Source organism: Gopherus flavomarginatus, chromosome 3 (genome assembly GCF_025201925.1).
Source record: "Gopherus flavomarginatus isolate rGopFla2 chromosome 3, rGopFla2.mat.asm, whole genome shotgun sequence".
Classification (NCBI taxonomy): Eukaryota; Metazoa; Chordata; order Testudines; family Testudinidae; genus Gopherus; species Gopherus flavomarginatus.
In genome coordinates, this window is record NC_066619.1 from 234,233,050 (window position 1) to 234,260,038 (window position 26,989).

Genomic DNA, 26,989 nt, shown 5'->3' on the forward strand with positions numbered 1-26,989 from the left:
AAGTCTGCTCCATGCACCCTCCTCTAGTCACAGAAACCACATTCATGCCTTAATATGAATTCTTTGATACTGTTGACTGCTCCAAAGTGTTACTGCTCGCTGCTTTGTTTTCATTCTCTATATGCTAGTCAGCCTGGAAACTGACATTTATAGAAGTGTGGCTTTTCAAGTGATCCCGTTTGATTTCTTCTAAAGTTGTAAATCAACTGGAGTCTTATAAATAAGCCTGTATGCAGACTTCAGTTTCCAAACATGTTTATATCAAATGTTCATTTGTAATCCAGAGCAGAAAAAAGTACTGTTTCTCCTCTTTCATTTCTGCATCAAATCTATTGCTAGTCTCAGTTTCTCTCTCTTTTCTGACATTTTTTCTCCATTGTAACCTGGTTTCCTTTCCTTTCCTTTCCTTATCCACTCTCTTTACAGTATCTGTCTGTTTTCTAGCATTCACAATGTGTTGTTAGTTACTATTTAAATATCATCAATATACTTGAGAAAGGAATGGCCTGAACACAGGATTCAGAGCCAGGAACTCCTGAGCTATAATTCTGACTGTGATGCTGAGCCCTTCAGTGTCCAGGACTCCTCAGGTAGTTTCTGCCTCACTTTGGCCATCCTTCAAAGCGGTGTTGTGATCAGTTCATGTTTCTAAAATGGTTTCTAAGATGAAAAATATTACATAGGAGCAAATTATTAGTGATTTTAACTCATTAGATTTGTTTTCATTATTCATGCTCAAATACTAATTACAACAAGGTATAGTAATCAGTTTTGTCAGGGCACCCTCATTTGGAGTTATAGTGAAATCCTCCATTGAAGTCAATCGCAAAACTTGCTTGACTTCAGTAGCATCAGGATTTCACCCTCAGTTCTCATTATTGGATGTTGAGGCAGCATTGATCTATGTGTTCTCAGATCTTGGATTCCTGTTTACTAAATAGCTGTGGATGAAGGGGGATTTTAAAGTTCACACTTGAAAGATAAATCCTATTTTGCAAAATCTTCTCCTTTTTCCACCACTTTGTTGGTTTTCTTTTCCTTCTAGCCACTCTCAGCTGCTGTCATATCACAATTGATCACTGACAAGAAGAGCAAGCCCCATCTGAGTCCAGCTCATCTTGACAATGACTCAGTCTTTTCCAACTTATGGTTATTCAGTGGCCTATGTGCAATTCATAGATTCATAGATTCATAGACTCTAGGACTGGAAGGGACCTCGAGAGGTCATCGAGTCCAGTCCCCTGCCCTCATGGCAGGACCAAATACTGTCTAGACCATCCCTAATAGACATTTATCTAACCTACTCTTAAATATCTCCAGAGATGGAGATTCCACAACTTCCCTAGGCAATCTATTCCAGTGTTTAACTACCCTGACAGTTAGAAACTTTTTCCTAATGTCCAACCTAAATCTCCCTTGCTGCAGTTTAAGCCCATTGCTTCTTGTTCTATCATTGGAGGTTAAGGTGAACAAGTTTTCTCCCTCCTCCTGATGACACCCTTTTAGATACCTGAAAACTGCTATCATGTCCCCTCTCAGTCTTCTCTTTTCCAAACTAAACAAACCCAATTCCTTCAGCCTTCCTTCATAGGTCATGTTCTCAAGACCTTTAATCATTCTTGTTGCTCTTCTCTGGACCCTCTCCAATTTCTCCACATCTTTCTTGAAATGCGGTGCCCAGAACTGGACACAATACTCCAGCTGAGGCCTGACCAGCGCAGAGTAAAGCGGAAGAATGACTTCTCGTGTCTTGTTTACAACACACCTGTTAATGCATCCCAGAATCACGTTTGCTTTTTTTTGCAACAGTATAACACTGTTGACTCATATTAAGCTTGTTGTCTACTATGACCCCTAGATCTCTTTCTGCCATACTCCTTCCTAGACAGTCTCTTCCCATTCTGTATGTGTGAAACTGATTGTTCCTTCCTAAGTGGAGCACTTTGCATTTATCTTTATTGAACTTCATCCTGTTTACCTCAGACCATTTCTCCAATTTGTCCAGATCATTTTGAATTTTGACCCTGTCCTCCAAAGCAGTTGCAATCCCTCCCAGTTTGGTATCATCCGCAAACTTAATAAGCGTACTTTCTATGCCAACATCTAAATCGTTGATGAAGATATTGAACAGAACTGGTCCCAAAACAGACCCCTGCGGAACCCCACTTGTTATACCTTTCCAGCAGGATTGGGAGCCATTAACAACTACTCTCTGAGTACGGTTATCCAGCCAGTTATGCACCCAACTTATAGTAGCCCCATCTAAATTGTACTTTCCTAGTTTATCTATAAGAATATCATGCGAGACCGTATCAGATGCCTTACTAAAGTCTAGGTATATCACATCCACTGCTTCTCCCTTATCCACAAGGCTCGTTATCCTATGAAAGAATGCTATCAGATTAGTTTGACATGATTTGTTCTTTACAAATCCATGCTGGCTATTCCCTATCACCTTACCACCTTCCAAGTGTTTGCAGATGATTTCTTTAATTACCTGCTCCATTATCTTCCCTGGCACAGAAGTTAAACTAACTGGTCTGTAGTTTCCTGGGTTGTTTTTATTTCCCTTTTTATAGATGGGCACTATATTTGCCCCCTTCCAGTCTTCTGGAATATCCCCCGTCTCCCATGATTTCCCAAAGATAATAGCTAGAGGCTCAGATACCTCTTCTATTAACTCCTTGAGTATTCTAGGATGCATTTCATCAGGCCCTGGTGACTTGCAGGCATCTAACTTTTCTAAGTGATTTTTTACTTGCTCTTTTTTTATTTTATCTTCTAAACCTACCCTCTTCCCATAAGCATTCACTATATTAGACATTCCTTCAGACTTCTCAGTGAAGACCGAAACAAAGAAGTCATTAAGCATCTCTGCCATTTCCAAGTCTCCCGTTACTGTTTCCCCCTCCTCACTGAGCAGTGGGCCTACCCTGTTAGTGGGCCTCAGTTTAGTTCCTTCGGGAAAGCTGTCGAGCACAAAAATTACTTCCAGCTGGCACTAAATGACACCTTTGTGGACAGTTTCAGCAGAGAAGCCGAGAGCTGAATGAGCTTTGAGAATGAACAACATTCATCCCTAGAGGCAGGGCTATAGTCTGTTGGTGAGCAGTGTGGAAAAGCTTACACCTGCATTGTCTAATATTTGCTCTGTAGATAAAATGGATGATTTCATTCTCCCAGGCTGTCAAGCTGATCTCTTTCCAAGCACTTAATTCACTGAGTTCTAATTTGTGTAATTAAATTCTGACTCTACATTTCTCCTATAATTTCAGCTGGGCTATAGTGGTATTCTTCACTCCCTGCCCTCTCTTAAACTATCCAGCAGTGTCATTGTACAGTGTTAAACAGCTTATGGGTTTGACCCCAGCGAGGAGCGAATTAATTCTTATTTATAATTATGATTGTAAAGCATGCTGGGATCCATCAGGGCTGAAGGTGATATCCCATAAATACCACTTTAGTTCTGATTATTATGGCTCTTTTCTCCTAGCTGATAGGTATAAAGACCTGCATATGTGTAATATGGATACTGAGATACACATTCCCTACATTTTTCTTAATAGCTTTCATGTTCTAATAAACTATTATGAAACATGTGGGAGTGGAGGGGTATGTGTATATGTTTTTATATTAATCTGCTAGAAAATGAGAGGCATAATATTCCTCTAATACAAAATAAAAGAATAAATGTGAGATTTTCATTAGTTTAAGAAATGGTGCTGTGATCAGTATCTTGGCCCTCTATTCTTTCTTTGTCTCTTGCTGATGCATAACAGTCCAAGTCAGCCAACTTTGCACATGTACAAAAAACCAACATTCATAATGAGATCCTGGTGCTGGGATTTGTTGTTGTTCTGAGTGATGATTTTTATTTCAACGCATCATTTTGCTTGTGCTCTTAGAACAGCTTAACATTCCCACCAACCCAGTGGCATGGTTTTCAGGGGGGTTTGTTGGTTGTTTTTTGCAAGTACTTTATACATTCACTTGTCACAATTCTGATGCTGGCTGCACTATGCCTCAGTTGTTCCGAACAATGGCCCTACACTGTGAACCTCAGTGAACTCATGAGCTTTAAAAGAGTGTTTGATCTTTCCCTGAGTTTGCAGCCTTGAAAACAGCGTTATCTTTATTAAGGGCATCTCTCAGAAAGAACATTGGTGTCATGCTAAATTGCAATGATTGTATATTATTTTAGAAGAAACAAAAGCTTACTTATAATGCCTGTACTATATACTAATAGACACAAAGTATAGTAACAATGTGTGAAGGTGATTTTCCGATGCACAATGAGTCTTCTTGAAAGTCTCAGTTGGGAGTGTATTCCTGTAGAGGAAAATAAAGCAGTAACATACTTAAAGACTCACTGACAAAGCTGATAGGTTCACAGTACAGATCTATCTTGTGTCTTCCTTTTAAAGTAGGTTTTTACTGATTTTTTTTCAGTTTTAGAAATCTGTCAAATAAACATATTACAGTTTGGTTTCTATAATTACTGTGGGTTAAAGAGAAGAACAACTCCATTTTTCTCTTGTTTTAAACTTTATGTGGAAATCCACTGGTTCTAGTTCTCATAGTTCTGCTATTCACAAAAGAAAAGCCATGATATGACTCAGACGGAGATCTAGGGAAAATCAAAAGTGGGCCAACCAGAGGCTGAATCCTGTTAGTTGCTGAATGAAGACTGTGTGCTTCTAAACCCCCTCAACTCCTGGTAAAGTCAGTGAAAGTTGAACAGGCTTAGATTAGCACAAAGTCTGAATGTCCTCTTCCTGTACGATATTAGAATTTTTACACGAATGCTACTTCTTGAAGATCTCCAATCCCATAAGCCATTAATAGGGATTTTCCCATTTTCACAAGTGGGATTATTTTATATTTGCAATAATAAGGCAATATCCAAAAATTTCCCATAGTAGACAATCCTTTAAACTCCTTCCTCCACATGTAGGAAGATTGATATGCTATTTTACCTCCATTTTATAATGAAGAATCAGTAACAGCTAAGGTTATTTTAATTAACACATGAGCTGTACTCCAGCTAATATATTCCACTTCTGCATTATTGTGAAAAGGAACATATTTCTTGATAACATCAAAAAGCTAGAGTATAAAGGTTCTGTTCTTCTCTCCATACGTATACACAACTCCCACTGACATGAAAGGTGTGAATAGGGCGCGATTTGTAGGAGCATGTCATTTGTTCAACACAACTGCCTTTGTTTTCCTGATTTTTGGCAACAGATCAGGGCAAAGTTGCTTTCATTTTACAGACATATTATAGTACAGCGAATACATAACAAGTTTCAAAGAACCTGGGATATTTTATTAATGCCTAGCATAAGGGATTGAAAAACTAAAAATACATTTGAAAGGAGAAGAATATAACTGTCATGCTGCCAAGTAGAGAAATGAAGGACTTGATTTCCTCAGGCATTTGAGCTTTCTGGATCAACATAGTCCCAAAACAGCCACTTTTCTGATGGACAGGGGGGCTTAAAAGGAGCTCTCTCCTTCCCGCACTGTGTGGGCAACTGAGAAAGGCATGACAGACAAATGTTTTTTCTGTAGGCTCTGCCACAGAACAGTGGAACAAAATACCAAATCCTTACTGTAGATCAAGAGTACATGCACATTCATTGTCCAGCACAGTCTTGTACCCCCTCTTATCCCTGCAGCACTTCCTGTTACTCCATAATATGATGGTGTGAGCATTTTTTATCTAGAACACTGTGGCCTGCTGGTGCCAGCGTGCCCAAACCACTAACAAGGACAAAGCCAAACTCTGATTCCAAAGAGAACTATCTGAAAAAAGTCCAACTTGACTGGAGTTGTCTGATTTATTACCATGTGAATGGAGTTTTTTCCCGGTGGCACAGAAGGAATATATACTATTCAGGATAGCTGAAGGAAAGAGATTGGAGATGGCCCTGAACTGGAACTCTGGATCTAAGCGTCCTCAGACTCCAAACTGGATCCAAAACCTGGGAAATGCCAACTTCTACTTCTGGGTATGAAAGCAGAAAATAGGCACTTCCCCCAGGGCACACTTTTCATCACTGTTGTCTTCCCAGGACCCCCAGGCCTTTACCTCAACCCTATTTCTTCAGTGATGTCAACTGCCCATTTTGTCCCACTTCGAAGAGCTACGAGATGAGGCTACAACCCTCTCTAATCACTTCATATATCAATTTGCACATTAGTTCTCTGTCTCTCTCTAATGTGTATGGTGCACTTTGACAATCTAACATGCTAATGAAAAATTTATCCTAGAGCTTTGGATGCCTGTGGTTCTAGTTTATAGCAGAAGTTTCTGATGCTGATACATTGAACGCGAGGGACGGTAACGTGGAGTCTGCAGGACTCTAAAGGTTGAAATGGTAGAATCTGGAAAACAATTATGGTAACAGTTTAAAGAATGTCAGGGAGATGGTTTTCGTAACTGTGTGCCTTAGTCATTTTAATCCAATTAGAATAATTGTTAGAATTGACTATATTCCATCCCAGAGGAGTTTACAGTGGTTTATAATCTATACCCAGCTGTGCAGTATGCCATGGATTTCTAAATGTGAAAGAATATAGCTCTAAAATGGGAAAAGTCAGAGGAAGAAAATGATTGCTTGAAATCGAAGTACTCACTAAATACTTGTAATCAACCTGACTTAATGAAACCCTGAGCAGAATATTTATTATTAGCAAGTTTCTCTGTTTGAACTCCACAATATACATTTTTCTTATGTAAAGTTGTCATACTATAATTCCCAAATCTGGACCTTAGCGTCCAAAATATGGGTACTAGCATGAATTCCCCTAAGCTTAATTACCAGCTTAGATCCTGTAGTGCTGCCACCAATCAGGACTTAGAGTAGAGCGCCTGATAGACTCTGGTCTCCCCCAAAACCTTCCCTGGGGGTCCCAAGACCCAAATTCCTTGAGTCTCACAACAAAGGGGAATAAACCATTTCCCTTCCCCCTCCTTCCCTCCAGGTGTTCCCTCCCTGGGCTCCTGGAGAAATATACAGATTCAAGCTCCGTGAATCTAAACAAAGGGATTCCCCCTTCTCCTTTCTTCCTCCCAGATCTTTCCTGCCCTGGGTACACTAGCAGATCACCGTGATTCAAAGTTTTTGAATCACAACACAGGGAAATCAGGTGGGTTTCCACCCTCCTTTTTCTCCCCCTCCCTTCTCCTTCCCTGTTAAGTATAGACTCAATTCCCTTGAGCCTCAACAAGGGGAAAAATCAGACAGGTCTTAAAAGCAAAACTTTTAATAAAAAGAAAGAAAAAATAAAAGGTCTAGCTCTGCAATTTAGATGGTAAAAAGTTACAGGGTCTTTCAGCTTATAGACAATAGAAAGAAAGCTTTCTCCAGCAGAAATACAATTTAGAATACTTTCACCCAAATACACAGTAAAACTCTACCAGCCAGATACACAGTTGCAAATACAGAAAAACAATTAAAAAGACTAAACTGTCTTTCTACTTTTGTACTTACAAAATTGGAACAGAAGATTAGATAGCCTGTAGGTACGTGTGGTCACTCTCAGAGCCTAGAGAGAACAAAGCAAAACCCAAAAACTACAAACAAAGGCTTCCCTCCACCCAGATTTGAAAGTATCTTGTCTCCTGATTGGTCCTCTGGTCAGGTGTTGCAGGTCACTGTTTGTTAACACTTTATAGGTGAAAGAGACATTAACCCTTAGCTATCTGTTTATGACAAAAGTATTTTCATAATATAAGGTTTTCTTGGTGTCTCAGATTGCACACGTGTTAGGTCACTGTAAATTGTCTTGAAGAGTCTAGGCTGATTTTTTGGAATCTGTTTCTAGGCTGAACAGAAGGATTCCTTATTTCCTTTCCTGGAATCTGACGTGCAATATAAAAATTAATGCTTCCTTTTAAATTTTAAAGCCAGTGAATCCTAGAAAGTGCATAGAAATTTATACGAAACAAATTAAAATAAATATTTCATAAAATAAGGTCCTTTTAAAATTCCATCTTTATAATGGATACAAGTTAAAGCTAGACAAGTATCAAATTAGAAATATGGCATACATTTTTAACAGTGAGGATGATTAACTATTGAAACAAACTACCCATGGAAGTGCTGGATTCTCCATCTCTTGAAGTCTTTAAATTAATACTAGATACCTTCCTGGAAAGCATGCATTGGTTACAAAAAAAAAATTATTGGGCTCAATACACAAGTAACTAGATGAAATTATAGGGCCTGTGTTATACTGGACATCAAACTAAGTGATCTAATGGCCTTAAAATCTGACTCTGTTAACATAAACTGTAAAAACAATGGGTACATGTAAAATCAATGTTTATAAATAAGATGGGTAGTTAGTCAAGTAATTAAAGGGCATGCAGTTAATCAAGAAATGCATTAACAACAGGTTGATCTCAACAAAGAAAGCAAAACAAGACCTGCTGTGATTATGTGCCAAATGCAGAGAGAATAACAACCAAACAATCGCCAGGCTCAAATAAAAATAAATAAATAAATAAAGAGAACTGTGGCTAAGATATATGAAAATAGAAGATTCAATAAAAGCAAAAGAACACAAAATGATAATTGCTAGTGTTTGCGACTATCTTAGTGTTATGTGACAGACCCAGGCCAGTGTGGTACAGGACTCTGGTAGAGGGCAAATATACTGGTCACTGGATGAGTAATTTTCTGTTCCCTGAGTGACCAGAGCAGGGGCTGCACTGGAGTAATCAGGAAGCTGCTAGAACCAATTAAGGCAGACAGGCTGATTAGAACACCTGCAGCCAATCAAGACAGGCTAATCAAGGCACCTGGGTTTAAAAAGGAGCTCACTTCAGTTTGTGGATGGTGTGTGAGGAGCTGGGAGCAAGAGGAACAAGGAGCTGAAAGTGAGAGCTGCTGGAGGACTAAGGAGTACAAGCGTTATCAGACACCAGGAGGAAGGTCCTGTGGTGAGAATAAAGAAGGTGTTTGGAGGAGGCAATGGGGAAGTAGCCCAGGGAGTTGTAGCTGTGACACAGCTGTTACAGGAGGCACTATAGACAGCTGCAATCCACAGGGCCCTGGGCTGGCACCCGGAGTAGAGGATGGGCCCAGGTTCCCCCCAAACCTCCCAACTCCTGATCAGATACAGGAGGAGTTGGCCCAGACTGTGGGTTCCACCAGAGGGGAAGATCACTAAGGTGTGAAAATCTGCCAATAAGCGCAGGACCCACCAAGGTAGAGGAGGAACTTTATCATAGTAACTATATGGAGTCCCTATCCTGTGGCACCGTATACATACAGGTCCTGATTCTTGCTGCCTTTCCCCCAGTACAGTAATTCGCACACCAGCAATGGAGCTGTAATATGTTGCCAAATAAGAACTCTCCACTCACAGACACTTGTGGTAGCATTTCATGCCCACTTTGCACAGGCATAAATGACTGCACAGAGTTCAAGGCAATGGGCCTCAGTGACTGGTCATTACATTTCAGAAGAAGTGGAGGGTGGAAAGTTTAAAAATTCTGATCTGAAGTTCGTTTCTTAAGTAAAAAAGCTGTCAATAGAAGAAGGAAGAAATTGTATACAGAGTAGTCTCTGCTAATGAGAAAAATAACTATAAGAACATGACAATGGAGTTTTAAATGACAAAAAATAACTCCCCCCCCCCGAAAAAAAAGGAAAATATCCAAAGCCAAAGCAACAAACTTTGCCTCATGTGGTTTTGCTTTGCCTGACCTTGCTTAACAAAGAGTGCTGTGGTTCACTAGCAAGAGAAAACATTCCAGATGTGTTTTGGCCAAAAGCAATGGCTTTCTTCTCATAAAAGGTTGAAGAAAGCACTTTATACAAAGGAAAAATAACTTGTGCTAGTCAGAAAAAGCTTACTTCTAGTGTTTACATACCAGGAGGGAGCTTGGCTCTTATGGAATTTAATATAGCAGAGAGAGAGTGACCACCCCCATCAAGGCAGATACATTTTGAGTACCCCACTGAAGTATTAGGACCCTCATTTTACTCACTGGGAAAACAAGACAGAGATTAAAAGAACATTGTCTATTTAAAATCTATCTGAATTTGTTTAGCTACTATTGTTAGAAATAACATTAAAACTTACTACAGCTGACAGATATTAGAGCAAAAACGTTTTTCCCCCAGTTTATTTACTTTGTGCATTCAGTAGCACAAATTTATGTATTTGGTAGTTTCACTATAGAATCAGGCTCCATTCCTACAAACACACACATGCTTAACTTTACCCAGAGGAGTAGACTGATGTCTATGGGACTGCTCATGTGAGTAAAGATGTGGACATATATAATTGTCTGAAGGATTGGGGTACCCTGGCCTGTCATTGGTAGGAAGCAGGTACACTTGTCAGTTGAAGGATTAGGGCCTAAATTAGTTTCCGTGGCTGTGCAGATTGTTCACACAGCAACAAGAGAGAGAGAAGCATGTTTTAAAAACAGGAAACGATTATTGTAAAAGCACAATAGTTTGCAGAGGGACTTGAACAAACACAGTACCTGAAACAACTTTTCACTCACTTTTTAAAAATTGACTAGATTTCAAGTGACTTGCCCAAGGACATCTGAGTGTCAATGATGGGGTTAGAATGTAGGAGTTTCTGGCTCCCAGTCCCAGTGCATTACTAGACCACACAATGGCTATGAATAGTTAGAAAGCCAGATCCTCAGCTGTAGCACAAATGAAAATCCAATGGAGTGTTGCCCTGATATACCAGCTGTGGATCTGACCCAAATTCTTTTTGAGCTAGTATTTGGACAAATAAAGAACCTGTTACTTCAGTCTCAATACCTAAAAATAATCTTGTAGGAATATTTTCAGCACTGTAAAGTTCTTAATGTTTGCTCTGCAGAATACAGAGATTTGTGTTTCATTGATGGTTTGACAGGTGATGATTCTAAAGGCCTTAGTTAGGCATCTCTTTAAATCTACAAAGTTTTGCTTTTCTTGTTGTCTTTGTTTGCTGCGTAGAAACATTTGGCCATTATTCCATTCATGGAAAACCAAAGTCTTTAGTATTGATTAAGCATTGTTACAGGACGCCATCCCAAGACACCATTCCTGCATACTGATACATGTAGGCAGTCTTTCATGCCTGGAGGGAGCCCCACTTATGCCAGTGGAATTGCAGGCAGATGTAAGGGCCTGCCCATGTGGATCAGTCCAACAGAATCAGGATGTAAACCAGCAAAACAGAATGCATCCTGTGTCCCCAGTGGTAAGTTATTTGTGAGGATGAGAGTAGGGGTTTGTCTTACACTCTCTTTATCCTTTACTATTAGAGGCAGTGGGGAGAATGATGAAGAAATGAGAGCAGAAAACTAGGCAGGGAGAGAGTTGTGCAGACAGTTGGCAGGAACAACAAGCATCTCAATATAAACGATGAATTGTCCAGTAATTCTCTAACTTGAGCCATTTAAGTTTAGGAAGTGCTGTTCCCATTCTGTTTTGTGATATGGGTCAGATGGTGTGGTGAGTAGAGCCAAGGACTAGAATCCTTCCTTACTAAGTCCTGGGCTTCCAACTGGATATGGCTTGGAGAAATCACTTGACCATCAACTCCTTTGTGCCTGCACCCGGTGGAGATAATTGGGTTAAAAAGTAAGGCCTCAATGAAAATTAACATTCACATCTTAGGTTGAGCTGCTCTCAGCAAATAAATTTAAAAAAATTATAGTAATTATGAATTAGTGAGGAACATATCTCCTTTTGGATAATACTGCATCTTCCTTGACAATTCAGAATACTTGTCATTAAGTCATTCAGTTCTACACAGCTCGGAAATGGCTTCTTGGTCATTGGACTGCAGGCAAAGGTTCAGGTACTATGTTGTGAGTAAACTTCCGTGCACGATTGTGTCACAATGAGCAGACTGAAAAATGAAGGTGCCCTCTTTAACAGGGTTCTATTCCTTAAAGATCTAGGAGCATAACTACCTTTTCTGCCTACTGTAGCAAACAGAATTTATGGTATTGCTGTTAAATTGTTTCATAATCCAAGATGCACATGTAACTCATCCATTGTTGGCTTTGTTTACTCTCTAGGATTTGTGACTGCTTTACTGAACTGTTCTATGCTGGGAGTGTGTTGTGTGTATATATATGTTGATTTCTAAAGTCTAAAAATATTATGAACTAATTTAAAATTTCTTCCTCATCATCCTTTTCCCACTGCTCATTATCAAAATATGGAAAGACCTTCGTTCACACGGCCATGTGTTTCTGTATTGTTTCAGGCTGTGAATCGTCTCTTCAACTGACGTTTCAGAAGGCTACGGTTGCAGTGGACAATATCTTTAAGTCCCTCAGGGATGTTACAAGAGCTCGAATGCACATGAAACAGTTTAATTCTGTGTATGTCCCAGGAAGCAATACCTGTCAGGTAAGTAGATAATCCTTTTTCCATCTGTGTTATGTTGTTCTAGCATATGGTCAAAATTACAGTTTCACAGATGTGACTAATTTACTTGTGTATGAATACAAAACATATTCTGCAACCCCATGGAATGTTTTTGGAAATAGGTTTGAGAATTGACCTCAGCAGCAGCAGCCTCCTGAGGTCCTTAGTTAGTCCCGACTCAAGCAAACTTCCCTTGACTTCATTGGATTTCAGTGGGAATTTGCCTGAGTAAGGGCTTCAGTATTTGTTTAACAATGATGTAGTGATATTGTATACATTTCATATGACTACACAGGACCAGAATCCACTACTGTATATTGAAATTATGTCTAGGTACCTACATGGGACTGTGTTTCAAAGTATTTTTTCTCAGATTTCCACAATTGCAAGGGTCTTGCTGTAAAAATTGCCTGATAATACAGCTTCTGTTTAGTAAAAGTAATGTGATTTTCTTGTAGCATAGATCATCCTGACCAAAGGTAGTTTCCGCCCCACCCCCCACCTAAATTACAAAACTTCTTCAGTTGGAAATGGACGTTTGCCACATGGAAAGCACATGTAGTAATTTCAGATTTTAAAAGACCATTAAGCTTGTCCCTGGTCTTTAGCCAGAAAGACTCCTTTGAAACTTCAGTGTACTGCAGACCAACAAATGGATAAACTTAGTCTAGTGGTAAGTCAAACAATGCTATGTAGCAATGGAAATTTGGCTTTTACACAACATTGCTGAAGAGGCCGTGCAGTGGAAGAACTGTAGGAGAGGCAGATGAAAGCCTGACACGGATCCCGCTGCAATTGCAATGGCTGTCAAAACAGAAAACCTAATCCTGACATCTTCTGGCATTTATGACCAGAATGATGGCTGATTATAACAAATATAATCAAAATATTCATTAGGTAGCTCTGTGCAGAATACTCAGCATGATAAAAAAAGTACTTCTGAAAGATTCCTAGAAATGTAGCTAGCATCAGTATGTTCTTTGGTTTTAACCCACTTCTACTCATTTAGGGCCAAGTCCTGGAACACCTTTTATGGAGATAAAGGATCCATTAATTCCTTACAGCTGCCTAACCTAGCTATGTACTGTGCTAGCTGATCATGCAGAAGGAGATTAGGAAGAGATCTGCAGATTCACTGTGGTCAGGATTTTTGGGGTGGCTGGGACATATACAAACAAGCTCCCCTTTTCTGTCAAGCATCCCTCTGTGGATGGATCCCAAGTCCTTTCCCCCTGTATTTAGTCAGTTACTGCCATGCTACAGCTGCTACAAAGAGAGAGAGTTGCAGGGACCCAGGGTCCCTCTCCTTTTAAATGGAAAAGAACAAAAGTTACTGTTTTATGAGTTGGGGCGCTGTGGGTTTTCTGAGTAGAGGGATTTTTCAGAGCTGCCACTAAGGAGTGATGTAATAGGGGTGCGCATTTCTGTATATATTGCTCCCAGTGCCTGTCAGTCAGAGAGGAGACACCCACTGCAGGGAATCAGGAGACACTGCATTTCCAGGTGGGACAAAAACATGAACTGGTAGGAGGAGTTGAGTGGCTACTGGAGCATTATACTGTTCTCTGGATAAGACTATTGTTTACTGCCTCACGTTTGATTAAGCCACCAAACAGAGCCCAGCCTATGGCTCCTTGGGCCAGGAGCCTAGCCTTAAAAACCCTAGTTTAATCTCTATTATGTACAGATAAAGTCCCCAGTCTTCAGCCCATCCTGCCAGGGGCCATGTCTATACTGAGATCTGAAAGTGTGTTAACACCTATGTAGGGTTCTTGATATTTCATAGACATTTTATCAGCATTGATATGTTTTGGGGCAGTTATTCTGATTGAGTTCATATCCCAAAATATACTGTTGCTAACAGAGTTACTAGGAAACTTTAAAGAGAACTTTTATTATCACCACAAATGTCCTGTATTAAACAGGCTAATGAGTGTTTATGTAAAGTTAGCCTATCAGTTATCCTCATGGTTACATGTGTCACAGGATTGCACAACAAATGTTTCTGCTCTGCCTGTTCTTGTAACTGCTGCTCTGTTCCTGTCATTTCTCATTCTGGTTACTTACACAATTTTTGGTAACCTGGTCTGTCTATATGGTCCACTTGTTAGCATCTTCCTAGCAAAAGCTGTGTTTAAACACGGTTTTATACAAAAAAAATGTTAGCAGTGTCAAATCTCCAGATAGGATCTTAATGTAGGCATTAGGATATAAGTTTTTTGTTATTGTCAGTCTAATGTAGGAATTGAAGGAGATTACATTATATTTTGAAAAGCATTGTAAATATTGTGGCCAAGATTTTAAAAAATGACTAGTGATTTCATGGCTCTCATTTTTTGGGTGGCCCAGGAATAGCTGGTGTCCTGGTAGCTAGGGAACTCCTCTGGGAAGTGGGAGACCTAGGTTCAAGTCACTGCTCTAAATCAGGCAGAGTGGGATCTTGAACCTGTGTATCCCACATTCCAGGTAAGTGCTCTCTCCTCTCCATGAGCCATTGGCAATTCAGGGGTGGATCTCTTTAGTAGTGCCATCTTGAACCTGAGAAACCTTCACAGGGAAATTTTCCTGGAAGTTGGTACGCTCCATGAAACATTTTGGTTTTCACAAAATGGCATTTTTTGCTGGAAAGAAGATTCAAAAATATTTTGAGCAGCTCTTCCCAAACTCATTAGTCACCTTTGAAAATCTTAGATGTTAAGTATTCATCTATGAAGGCATTCAGATGATATCTATCCTCTATTTCATATAATAGGTTTCTGGTTAACTTTGGTTTTGATCTCTGCTCCAAATTTTTCATTTTTAATGCATTTCTATTGCTCATTTGTGGCTTTAAGTTGATATTACGTGGAGTTTTATGCTGGATGGCTCAAGCCATTGGTAATGGAATATAGACCCTTTCATCTCTAGATCACCAGTTCAAAGTCAGCCCAGGTTGATAGACACTGAAAGTTATCACCTAATAGCTATTTGGTGTACTATGCAAAGAATTTGTGATCTCAGTCCATTCACTAATTGACAGCTGTCCATGTCACAAAAAATACCACTCCTCTCATCTTGTTGGTGTAAGGAAAATCAGACCCAATGTCTCAAAATGGTTGAGGGCGTGTTTACAGAGTGTGGGCTGTATTTGTGTTTTAATGTTTGGATAATATTCATATTCAGAGGGCTCTGATACTCAGACCTCTAAATATCAGATATGAGTCTGAGTGCTTCCCCCACCACCTCTGCTGAAGATCACTTCTCTTCCTTCTAGTGGAGGATCCCTGTAATCTCAGACCATTGGGGTAGTTTGCTGGACTTATCCTGGATCTTCAAAGGCAGCTAGCAAACCCCTTCCTCTTTCTGTCTTTTTCAAGGGATGACCAATAGGCTCACTGCACCCTACATTTAAATTAGTATCTTCGGGGGAACAGGAAGAGATTTACATCTTTAAATACTCCACCTGTACTGACCCCTTAACACTCAGACATTCAGACCATCCCAGAGTGTGCTAGAAGCTTGGCCAACAGACAGGATTTCCCATTGGTCCAATGTCACCTTGTGTGTCCTAGACCATAGGAGTTAAAGATGTAGCTTAGCAGGAGCAAGAGAAGTGCTTCCATGTGCTTCTGGGGGCAGGGACAGGCAGCACAGACCAGCTTTCAGTGAGGACATGCCATTCAACTAACCCTGAAGTTCTGGGAAGGGAACCAGCTGGCCACATCCTGAAGACAACAGGGATGAAGGGGTCTTTCCCTTCTTTTCCCCACGTGGGAATCTACATCAGAATCTCAGCTTTCATTTAGAAAAACAAAACTAAGTTTTTAGCCATCATGTTTGTGAAGAAAACCAGTGCGTTTGCAGACAGCATGAAATAATAGCTCTGAGGGATGTGAACAGCTCTATGTTCTCAGCAGAGTGTTCACTCCAAGACTCACTAACTCTAGGGGGTTCTGCCAACACCACACAAACAGAAGACTCTGTGTAAGTCTATACTAGAAACACTGCAGGAGTGCAGCTGCAGCTGCACCACTGTAGTGCTGTAGTGTAGACACTTACTACAGTGATGGAAGAGATTGTCCTGTCAATATAATAAATCTACCTCTCCAAGAGGCAGTAGCTAGGTCAATGGAAGAATTTTTCTGCAACCTAGCAATGTCCACACCGGGGTTAGGTCAGATTAAAAATGATATATGGAGATATACCTGTCTCATAGAACTGGAAGGCACCTTGAAAGGTCATTGAGTCCAGCCCCCTGCCTTCACTAGCAGGCCCAAGTGCTGATTTTGCCCCAGATCCCTAAATGGCCCCCTCAAGGATTGGGTTTAGTAGGCTAATGCTCAAACCACTGAGCTATTCCTCCCCCCATAGCTATAGCTTAACTATGGCTCTCATGGGTGTGAATTTCACATGAGCAACATAGCTAGGTTGATCTAAGATTTAGGTGTTGAGCAGTCCTTTGTATGTGGCAAACATGCCCACCTAAGTAACTGACTGCCAGGGGAAGTATGTGGGTTCCCTCTACTGCCCCCTGACTCTGTGTGGGACAGGTGACCTGTGCTGTCACCCCTGCTGCATCCAAAGGGATGGGGGCTCCTACTGCAACACCTTCAGGGGAAACGGGCCCCTGGTCCTGCCACCATCACTCCAGATGGAGGGTTGGGCTGGGAGGACAGAACCACAGGAGACTGCATGTCATTATGTTATTATGAACCTAAGGCCCCAGATTGTCTTAATCTGTCCCCGTTCTCCTATGTAGCTAGGGAGCAGGAGTGGCTGCCTCTGCAGGGAGAGAGAGCTAGAGGTGCATGATCATTCCTTCTATAGCACTTCCTAGTCTGGGAGTAGGGACTGAATTATTATTTCACATTTTACTTGATATGCCCTTCTCTAGCTGCCAGGACAGCCTGTTTCAAACACACTAAATTAACTCAAACAAATCATAGTACTCATTTCTGTTTAAGTGTTCAACAAAGCCACATGTCTCCTTGTAATTATGCCTTCTGGATTCGAGATAACTTACAGGTGTGGTGACAGTTCGCCACCCTCTCTGTATGACCCTAAAGGAGCTTTGAGTTGGAGAGGAAGCCTAAGCCCATACGCTCTACTCTGCTAATAGTAACGGCCACGACTGGCAGCTTGACGTCTTCTCCCACAAGAATCTTCACACATTTTTTCCTTGCCTCCCTTTACACATGGAGTACACACAGCACCTGGGTAAATACTGCATTTACCTGTCTTTTCAATTAGATGAGAATCCTGTGCATATCATTGCTATGTAGTGTTGCAAATACAATTGTTGCTTCAACCTTGTAAATATGTCCAATCAGTTTCCATTCTGTGACAAAAGCTTTTGTTTCCTTTAAAGGAAATGAAATGCTAAGAAAAGCAACTAGCCACAAGTACAGGCCATTTTATTTTCAGCACATATTCTACTTTTGCAGGCCACTTACAAGCCATTACTGAAGCAGGTGGTAGAGGAGATATTCAATTCTGATCGACCTGACTCTGTTGATATTGAGCACCTATCTGCAGGCCTCACTGATCTCCTGAAAACTGGATTCAGCATGTTCATGAAGGTAAAGCAGCCATCCCAAGTTCATATATAAAATCTGCATCTGTCCATAGTTTAACATCTCAGCCATTGCTATTATATATGGTTGTGTATACTTCCACTAGCTGCCCAGGAAGTGGTACACAACTGTATTTGCCTTCGTCATTGTAATAACTGGATGAGATTAATGCTCAAGAAAATGAAGACCTAATTATTCCAGTAATACTTATACATATGTGTGTACATAGGTGTATATATCTATATGGAGAGATATAAATATGTGTCTATTTATATTATTATACATGTTTATTTAATTCAGTTCTAAAAACTATGTTAGAAAAGCAGATGCTGAATTATGAACTTCCTGTATGTATCTTGACCAAGCTGTAACAGCTCCATTTTGAAAGCGCAGCCTTTTGCCTTCTCCGTTGTCTGTTGCTTCCATGCTGGGCTGAAATTCAAAAGGCTGGTGGCAAAAGAATAACAAGAGAGGACCATTGACATTAAGTGCTCTCCTATCAAAATGAAATAACTATAAACAATATACTGGCTCCCAACCCAGAGAACTATTTAGCCATGGAGAGGTCATCTTGGCAACAAAGGCAGCAGGCAGGAGGCTGTGATCACTCAGGGAGCTGAGGAGGATGTCACCTGACAAAGGGGGCAAAAAGTTATAAAAGAGGCAAGAGCTGCTCTTCTGTGGGCCATATTTCTCCAGCTCAAGATGAGGAAGGGGTAACCCAACCTGCAGAAGCCTGGGTGAGGCAGGGGACCTTGCTTACCTTCCTAAATGCAGATGGTTTCCAAGGACTCCCAAAGGAAGGGAGCGCTAGTGAGGGGTGTTGTGGTTAGGGAGGATGTGTTCTATATGATCTGTTCTCTTTCTTAGGCATTTATGATTAAGTACAAGAGAGCGGTGGTATTGGAGTCTGTTTAGCATACCTGGTACATAAATACCTTGCAACCCCAGCTACAAAAGTACTATGTGAATGCCTGTTCTCACTTTCAGGTGACATTGTAAATAAGAAGCACGCAGCATTATCTCCCGTAAATGTAAACAAACTTCTTTGTCTTAGTGATTGTCAGAATAAGAAGTAGGACTGAGTGGACTTCTAGGCTCTAAAGTTTTAAAATGTTTTGTTTTTGAGTGCAGTTATGAAACAAAAAACATGTACATTTGTAAATTTTCACTTTCACGATAAAGAGATTGCACTACAGTACTTGGTGAGGTGAACTGAAAAACACTATTTCTTTTATTTATCATTTTTACAGGGCAAATATTTGTAATAAAAATAATAATATAAAGTGACCACTGTACACGTTGTATTCTGTGTTGTAATAGAAATCAATATATTTGAAAATGTAGAAGAACATCCAAAAATATTTAATAAATTTCAATTGGTATTTTATTGTTTAATAGTGCAATTAATCACAATTAATTAATTTTTAATCACGATTTAATTTTTTTAGTTAATCATGTGAGTTAACTGTGATTAATCGACAGCCCTAGTATAAAGATACACTGTTAGGGTTGGAAGACCTAAAAACTGACCCACAGTTCTTTGCCTCTGAAAGATCTTACTACACCTGTGTGATTTCTGAAGAACAATCCATGCTGTAACTCCAAGAAAGAAAGAAAAAAAGACGTTCCACTATCAAAGCATATAAATGAGCTTGTGCACACATGATGTTTGGGTTTTATTTACTGGAAATTTCCCTGTAATTTACATCTGCATTTATTGATTTTATTTGCTTGTTTATTTTTTTTATTTTTAAAGCAGGAACATAAATTACAGGTTTCAGAGTGGTAGCTGTATCAGCAAAAAGAACGAGGGGTACTTGTGGCACCTTAGAGACTAACAAATTTATTTGAGCTTAATAAATTTGTTAGTCTCTAAGGTGCCACAAGTACTCCTTATTCTTTTTTAACATAAATTAGTTTTTCTAAAAACATATGTGTGGTCTCCAGAAAGTATAACATTCAGATAGAGCCATTTTCAACATTGACCAGTTGCTAGGTCTACCCAATTGTTGTTGTTATTACACTAGCACCTATATGCCATCTAAGTCGAGGTTGCATTGTGCTAGGTTCTGTACAGTCATATACCAAAATCGGTCTCTTCTCCAGAGAGTGGATGATCTCAGGTCACACTCCTGCAGCTGGACCTGTGCAGGCAAACCCTGCGCAGAGCCCCATTGTTCCATACTGACATAATGGTGAATTTCCAGGGATTGCTTAAGGTAAGAGGTAACTTGTTGAGGGAGCACTAACTAATGGGTTGGGGAGGGAAAAGAGTAGGTGAAATCCTTGAGAAATGGTAGAAAAGGGAGGGAGTTAAGTTGACATCTCCTGAAATATGTTGGGTTTTTTTTTCTGAAAAAATGTGAGATACTAAAAGAGATTTGTAATCATACATGTGTTCACTCTTTCAGTAGTTGTCATGAATCATTCTCTGTTGTTTTACCAAGGGTCTCTTCTGTTGGTTGCTCTGGACATTTTTCATCTGTCTGCTCAACGTTTTAAGAACCAGTACCCTGCCACCAGTTAGTCTTTCAAAATGCACCGTATCAACAAAGCTCTCTTCATGCCGGAATCACCCATGTCGGTAGGGCTGCGGGCAAGCAGTTGCTTTGACTCCAAGATATTATTGTTAGTTACACAACACCAAGATATGCCTGGCATTTTACAGGCAAATAGGACAGTATAATCAATATGCTCCCCTGCATGACTCACTGAGTGCTGTTACAGTTCAGCGTTTATATCACATCACATTTTCTTCCATGATAACAAATTATGATGTCACAAACACTTTACTAGAACATCACTGAATGAAGCAAGTGAATTATAAAGGAGAGCACTTTTTATGTGCACCCAGATATGGAAACCAGCTATGATGAGTAAGGAAATACTTCTATACATGTTAGTTAGATTGGATTTTGTTAAAATTATGTTTTTCTAAAATTTACTTGACTGTGTCATGGTTCTTAAAAAGTTCCCATAGATGAAGAAACTAAATTACTTATCAGCGTATCATTGGTCAATATAATTACCAGGCTAACCCTCCAGTCTCCTGATTGCACTCTTGTCAAACAGAGGGGGGCCACTTTCACAAAGTGTGGAAAAAGAAGAAAGGGGCAAGGATATGTGAAAAGAAGATCTTGCCACTTTTCTCTGTCTTATCTCATGTTTATTTCCTTTCTTCATTTTCTGTCTCCTCTGCTTTTCTTTTTCTTCTCCACCCCTCACCCCGTTTTGCCCCTTCTTTTTGGGGAAGCCCAATTAGTGGAATTCAGAACAAGGTTTGGGTACCCTCTTTTCCATCTAAGGGGACTGTTCTAATTTTTGTTTCCAGATCAGAGAGAGATCCTTAGTTCAAACCCCGCCAATTTCAGGGATTTTGGAAATGTGTTGCTCTACTAAGTGAGATGAACAAAAATGTATTGATATACAAAAGTAAAAGTGGAACATTTCTGGGGAATGTAAAAAAATGCTGCCTTTTGGGACCTCAGTGTAAATATAACAAAACTATGGACTTATTCTTCTGTGGCATGTTGTGAGTAATGGGGAATTGCTCAGACCTTGAAATGAGACACTCAGAGCCCCCGAGAATATATTCCATGACATAGTATATGAGTTTGGTAGCAACAGCCTTGCAAGAAATGCTTGCCATTTGCAAGGGTGAGCCTCCAGAAAGCACATGTATCTGGGGTAGCAAAAGTAGTATTGAGTGGACAATTAAACAGACAAATGGACACACACAAACAAACATAACATTCATTAATTTTCTCTCTTCCCTCTTCCCCCAAAACTCTCTCCTTGTCTGTGAGAAAGATTATGAAGGCTTTAAAAGTTGTCTATGTCAGTGTTTTCACTTGTCTTTGAGTCATTCTAGGCTTTTAAGTTTTCTTTTTATGGTCTTTCAGCAACATATACTTACTACCTTAAATGTCTGTAAATCTGCTAGTAATATAAAGCAAATATAAATGCATAACAGATGTGCAAGTATGAATATTTCATGGACACAAAACTGTCTTCGCTTCCCTCACATTTTCTCCTCTGCATGTTGTTTAGACCTGTGGCTAGTTGGCAGGGTGCTGTATTACAATGTGAGAGATTCTGAGCCAGCCAGTGATCTGTATTCATCACATAGGAGATGTTTCACAGATTTCCCCTTTTTTACATAATTATCACGTTCCATGATTATTTCACAAGCAGCCTGAAATGTGTTGTTCCTTAAATGTGTGACAACTCAAACAAATCGAGTTTGATCATTAAAGTTACATTTGGTGAGTTGTTATGTGTTAAGAGTCCAGCCAAGAGCAGCCTCTCCTAGCCCATGTCCAGTAGAATACACCACCCTCCTGGACTATACTGCCACGCTCAAAGGGACTAGTTCTTCATTCAGTTCACATCTGCCTAGGACAGTTACTTTCCATAGAGGAATGTGTGACCTTGCTTTCTTAATTGCGTTCATTAGGAATGTAACATCTGGGGACATGCTGAACATGCTGGATGACTCAACAGTAGTCAGCCAGGGAAGGACCCAGTCACATATTACCATGCTCAGTGTATCCCCTTGCCTGGCTAAATATTTGTTCAGTCAGAGAAGATTAAAGATGCCACTCACCCAATAGTTGTGTCTGTAGCTGACATATCTGTTCTGGAGTTCAGCCAAGGAGATAGGGAAGGGTTCCTTTGTGTCCAAGATTCCTCCTTCTCTAGTGGTACTCCAAACCAAATGGTGGTTTAAAGAGGACCCATTTCATTTATATCGATTGCTTTATACAACAGTGCTCAGCTATGTCCCTACTTCATTCATGGGCAGGAGAGATTCCCCTAATAAATGGATGCTGTCTTTATTCTAACTTGTACTCCCAAGGCCTGGAATTTGGGAATATCTTCCCAAAGAGCTGTGCAAGTGGGTTACTCTGATGGGCTGTGTGGCCCCAATGAGGTGGTTAAAGACAGGTATGAGGGAGTGTGAGATGGAAAAAGCTCAATTCTTTACATTCTCTTAACTGCCAAACCACTCCACAACTTCTTACAGAGGAGCTTTTCCCTTTTAGCCATTTGGGGTGGGTTTTTCTCTCCATTGCATTGGCAATCCCACATCACTGTCCACCTCTGCTCGTGTTCTGCCCAGAAGGCTACAGATAGTCTTTTCAGAACTGAGCTCCTCATGCATTTTTTTTCCTATTAGGGATACTCAAAAATATTTTTCCTCCCTCCATCTCATGAGTCACCGCTTTCAAGGGGACGTCCTATCCCTAATGCCCAGCCCAGTTACTCAGCTGGTTGTTGAGTATCTTTTGGGAAAAAGAAGGGAGAAGGACTTCTCCTAGACCAAAGGACAGTGGCTGGAGTAGCCTTCATGGTGTTAGAGGCCCCCTGTCTGAATGGTCGGGGGGAATGTCTGGGGGATCTGTGCTGTGATGGATCCTCCTCTGTGGACAGCTGCACACAGGGATCCCCTTTGGAATTGGGCTCACGAATCTCACCTCCCACACACCCAGCAGAACCATACCAGTTCGGCTGCAGGAGGTACCTCCACACCACAGAGAAGGGCAGGGATTTGTCCCTTTGCACAGATGCCTGAGTGAGCTTTTTTGATTTAGCTCTAAAACTTGCCTCTGTGCTGCTCTGATAGAAAAGCCTTCCATCCCAAGACTATTAGATTGGCAGAATAACAGGTTTGTTTTGAGGGAGAGTGCAGCAGAGGCCTGCTCTATACCACTACAGCCACCTTTTCTGCATTTTTATTTCTTGGTGTTAAATTATTGCCTCTGAGAGTTGCTTTTTTTTTTTCAGCAGTTGATTCCAAGAACTTTATTTCCTGCCAGAGCATGAGGTCTGTTCTCATTTGAATAGTAATGGTGTGTTGTGTAAAACTATTTAATTTATTAATGATATTTTCTTACCTTGGAATATTGTTTGGTATAGTAGCTGCTGTTTATGGGTAGATGCGTAATCAGGGTCAATAACTTCAGTTTAATCAGTTCTTAATGGCACTTCAATTGTCCTCATTCTGTGTGAAGAACCATGTCATTGGCACAATAAAATGGCTCTTGGCTTACATATATCCCAGAATATCTCTTAATGGGCCTGCCCCATATGTTTTATATCAACAGACAATGGGCATGCAGGATAACTGTCAGCCTTCTGTTTTTCCTGACCAGAGGCTCAGCTATTCAGATATCCAGATCCCAAATTAACTCTTCCACCATGCTAGTTGATGCATAACTGTCAGTGCAAGCCAAGGCATTGGGCCAGATCCTCATCTGAAGTTCACTGAAGTCAATGGAGCTGCGCTGATTCACATTGGTTGAGTATCTGATGACGAATACTGTATAGCCCAATGAAGAAGAAAAAAGAACAAATTATTAGAAATGCTTATACAGAGAGCTGGGTAAAATGTTTATAATTAAAATTCATTTCATGGAAAATCATCTGTTAGATGGATGTTCTGACAAAATTCAATGCAAACTTTTTTTTTTTAATTTTAAAGTGATTATGACACATTTCCATTTTACTTTTTCCAATTTTGATCTGGGTTGGTTAGTTGTGATTGGTCACAGAAGTGATATATTAGGTCTAGTTTCCTGGTTGTCTGAGCTCTGACCCTCCTGGGTTAGAAGAGTCATTTTGACTGATTTTTCTCAGAGGAAATTGCTGCATTTTTGTGACCTCTAAATTAGTAAAAACAAACCTGTCAACTGAGCCTCTTCCTGCTGCAGTTGGGAACCTGCTTTGCCTTCCCATTTAATGTGGTCCATAAAGTGTTGTTGAGGGGCATTGGCTCTTCCTGATGATCCCCAAAATACACCAAAGGGAAAGCACTCCAACCACTAAAGTCCCTAGGAGAAAATACCAGGACTGGCAATTGTAGGGACAAAGGTCCTCATGACCAGCTAGGTTCAGATAAGTATCCAAACTCCAAGATTCCTCCTTCACTAGATTTATTTGATAGCTTGGCTATGTTGATGTAGTTTTACAATATGCTCGTACGTGTAGTCTGGCTACAGTGAAGCTGATTCGCCCAGCATCTTTACCTGTGATTTGACTACATTAATGCTGGGATTTGCATGTTTATTTTATTCTCCTTGTAGTTACAGTATACTACTCTTAGGAGTATTGGGTACACTGTAGAATCCTGGTGGCACATAGGCTGGCTTTTCTGCTGCCATGTTATATCAATAATGCCAGCAACCATAACCGTCATGCTTGCAGTGTCAATCTTGTTTCTCATACTTTTATCTGCCCGAACTTGTGGTGTAAAGTTATACGACTTGTCCATGGTATTTGCAGGACCTGGGCCTGGTATGTATGCTTGCGCTACTTCTGGAGGTGGAGCCAAAGTGCATGTGTCCCTGGCCACTTCTGTCAGCATCTCACCAAGTATGCATCTCTGCATGTGCCTCTGAGAGGAGACTTTCTGTGCATTACCTTGTCTTCTCCTGTCTTCTCTCTACCAATCTACATTACTAAAGATGGTTGCCATGGTAATTTCTAATGATTTTTAGACTGGGGCAAAATTTCAAAATCAAGATGTTTTGAAGTGAATTTGTATAGGTGATTTGCAAAACATTTTGAGATCCTTGACAATTCATATTAAAAATGAGATTTTGAGGACTTGAAAACCTTGTGAAACAAACTAGTAAAAAGTGTGTGCTATTTTGGGAAAGGAAAAAAAACTTCCCATTTTAACTAGGCATAGTTTGTAGAAGCATGACAGAATGTGTATTGCTTTTTGTTATAGTTCATTTTTATTCTTCTTCTGTAACACAAGAGTTGAGTTGTGTTTAGCCACATGGAGCTAGCCTCTTCAAAAGAGAGAGCCTTGGGTGGTTTTATTCTCAAATGGAAATATGTTGGCAGAAACCCACATTCTTAACAAGCCAAATATTTTGTACCCAAAGTATTGTCCTCCTCCAAAACACTTGTGCATAGTGTAATAAAATTACAGGTTCCAAACCCTTTTCATGGCAACTTTAATTTAATTTAGAGCTTGCACGCCTAATGATTGGTATTTTTTAATATGCATTTCTGGAATTTGTGGTTTGAATTTCAGTTTTCTGAAAAATAATTCATTTTATATATGAACCATGTGTTTGGATAGAGGCTTATTTTGACTAATGGAAATGATTTGTCAAATATTTTCTCCCTTTCTATACCCATGAAAGGTTATGTTAGGTAACCTTATAATAAGTTTCCAGATTTATATGTATATGTTTACAATGAGTTTCTTAGTCACTTGATAAAGTTCTTATGGAGGACATTCTGAGGTGAATATCTAACGTTTAAATTCTTCAAATCTAACTCTTTGATCACCACCTTCTTTCTGTGTGGCAACTAAAATAACCCTAGGAAGTGGGAAGCAGCCATGTAAGTTAGCCTTTGGGCTGACATCTTAAAGCTAATATAGTTCTTGCACTGCGTAGGAGTACCCTAGCACAAGCGCTTTGGCCAACATTCATGTTTACCATCTTTGTGAACAGTTTGTTCTTCAGCCTTGTGGCAGTTGCCCATGCAGTTCGCTGTAAACTCCCTGTAATACTCCACCACCTAAGCTATTTTATCATCCTATCTGGCCTACTTTGTACTGGACTATTTTAGACCTTACTTGAACTCCTCACAGTATTTGTAATAAGAATGCATTTGGTATCTTAATTAAGCTAACAATACATCTTATGCAGCCATTGTACAGCGTTGGGAAATTAGGGAAAGCCCGTGTACAGGTTAAAAATGAGTTATATTGACCTAATGGTGGTTTGTGGATTTCACTGGAAAGGAGCTGCATGCAGTTCTTGAATGGGGGGTATGCGTGACTATGTGATAACCATACTTGTCCCTGCTGCCAGCAGAATGAAGATGAATGAGGGAAGGCTAGGAGAGCAAACAATATACATACACACAGTGTTCAGGCACTGGCTGTATGTCAATTATCTGCCCTATTTCAAAGTCCTGAAGAGTCCCCAGAGCTCTGCACCTGTGAGCAGCACTTGATTGAGACCTCTGCTTTATCAAAGGCAGTTTGCTTGGAGAGCT

General features: G+C 40.2%; 1 protein-coding gene across 1 annotated transcript in view; it reads left to right on the plus strand.

Annotated features, from left to right (window-relative positions):
* Window positions 1–26,989, plus strand: part of SCFD2 (sec1 family domain containing 2) — a 316,169-nt gene that overhangs the window by 277,452 nt on the left and 11,728 nt on the right. Inside the window, exons 6-7 of the mRNA XM_050947619.1 lie at window positions 12,247–12,392; window positions 17,834–17,968. Of these exons, the coding sequence (XP_050803576.1) occupies window positions 12,247–12,392; window positions 17,834–17,968 (281 nt within the window). The remainder of the gene's footprint in view (window positions 1–12,246; window positions 12,393–17,833; window positions 17,969–26,989) is intronic.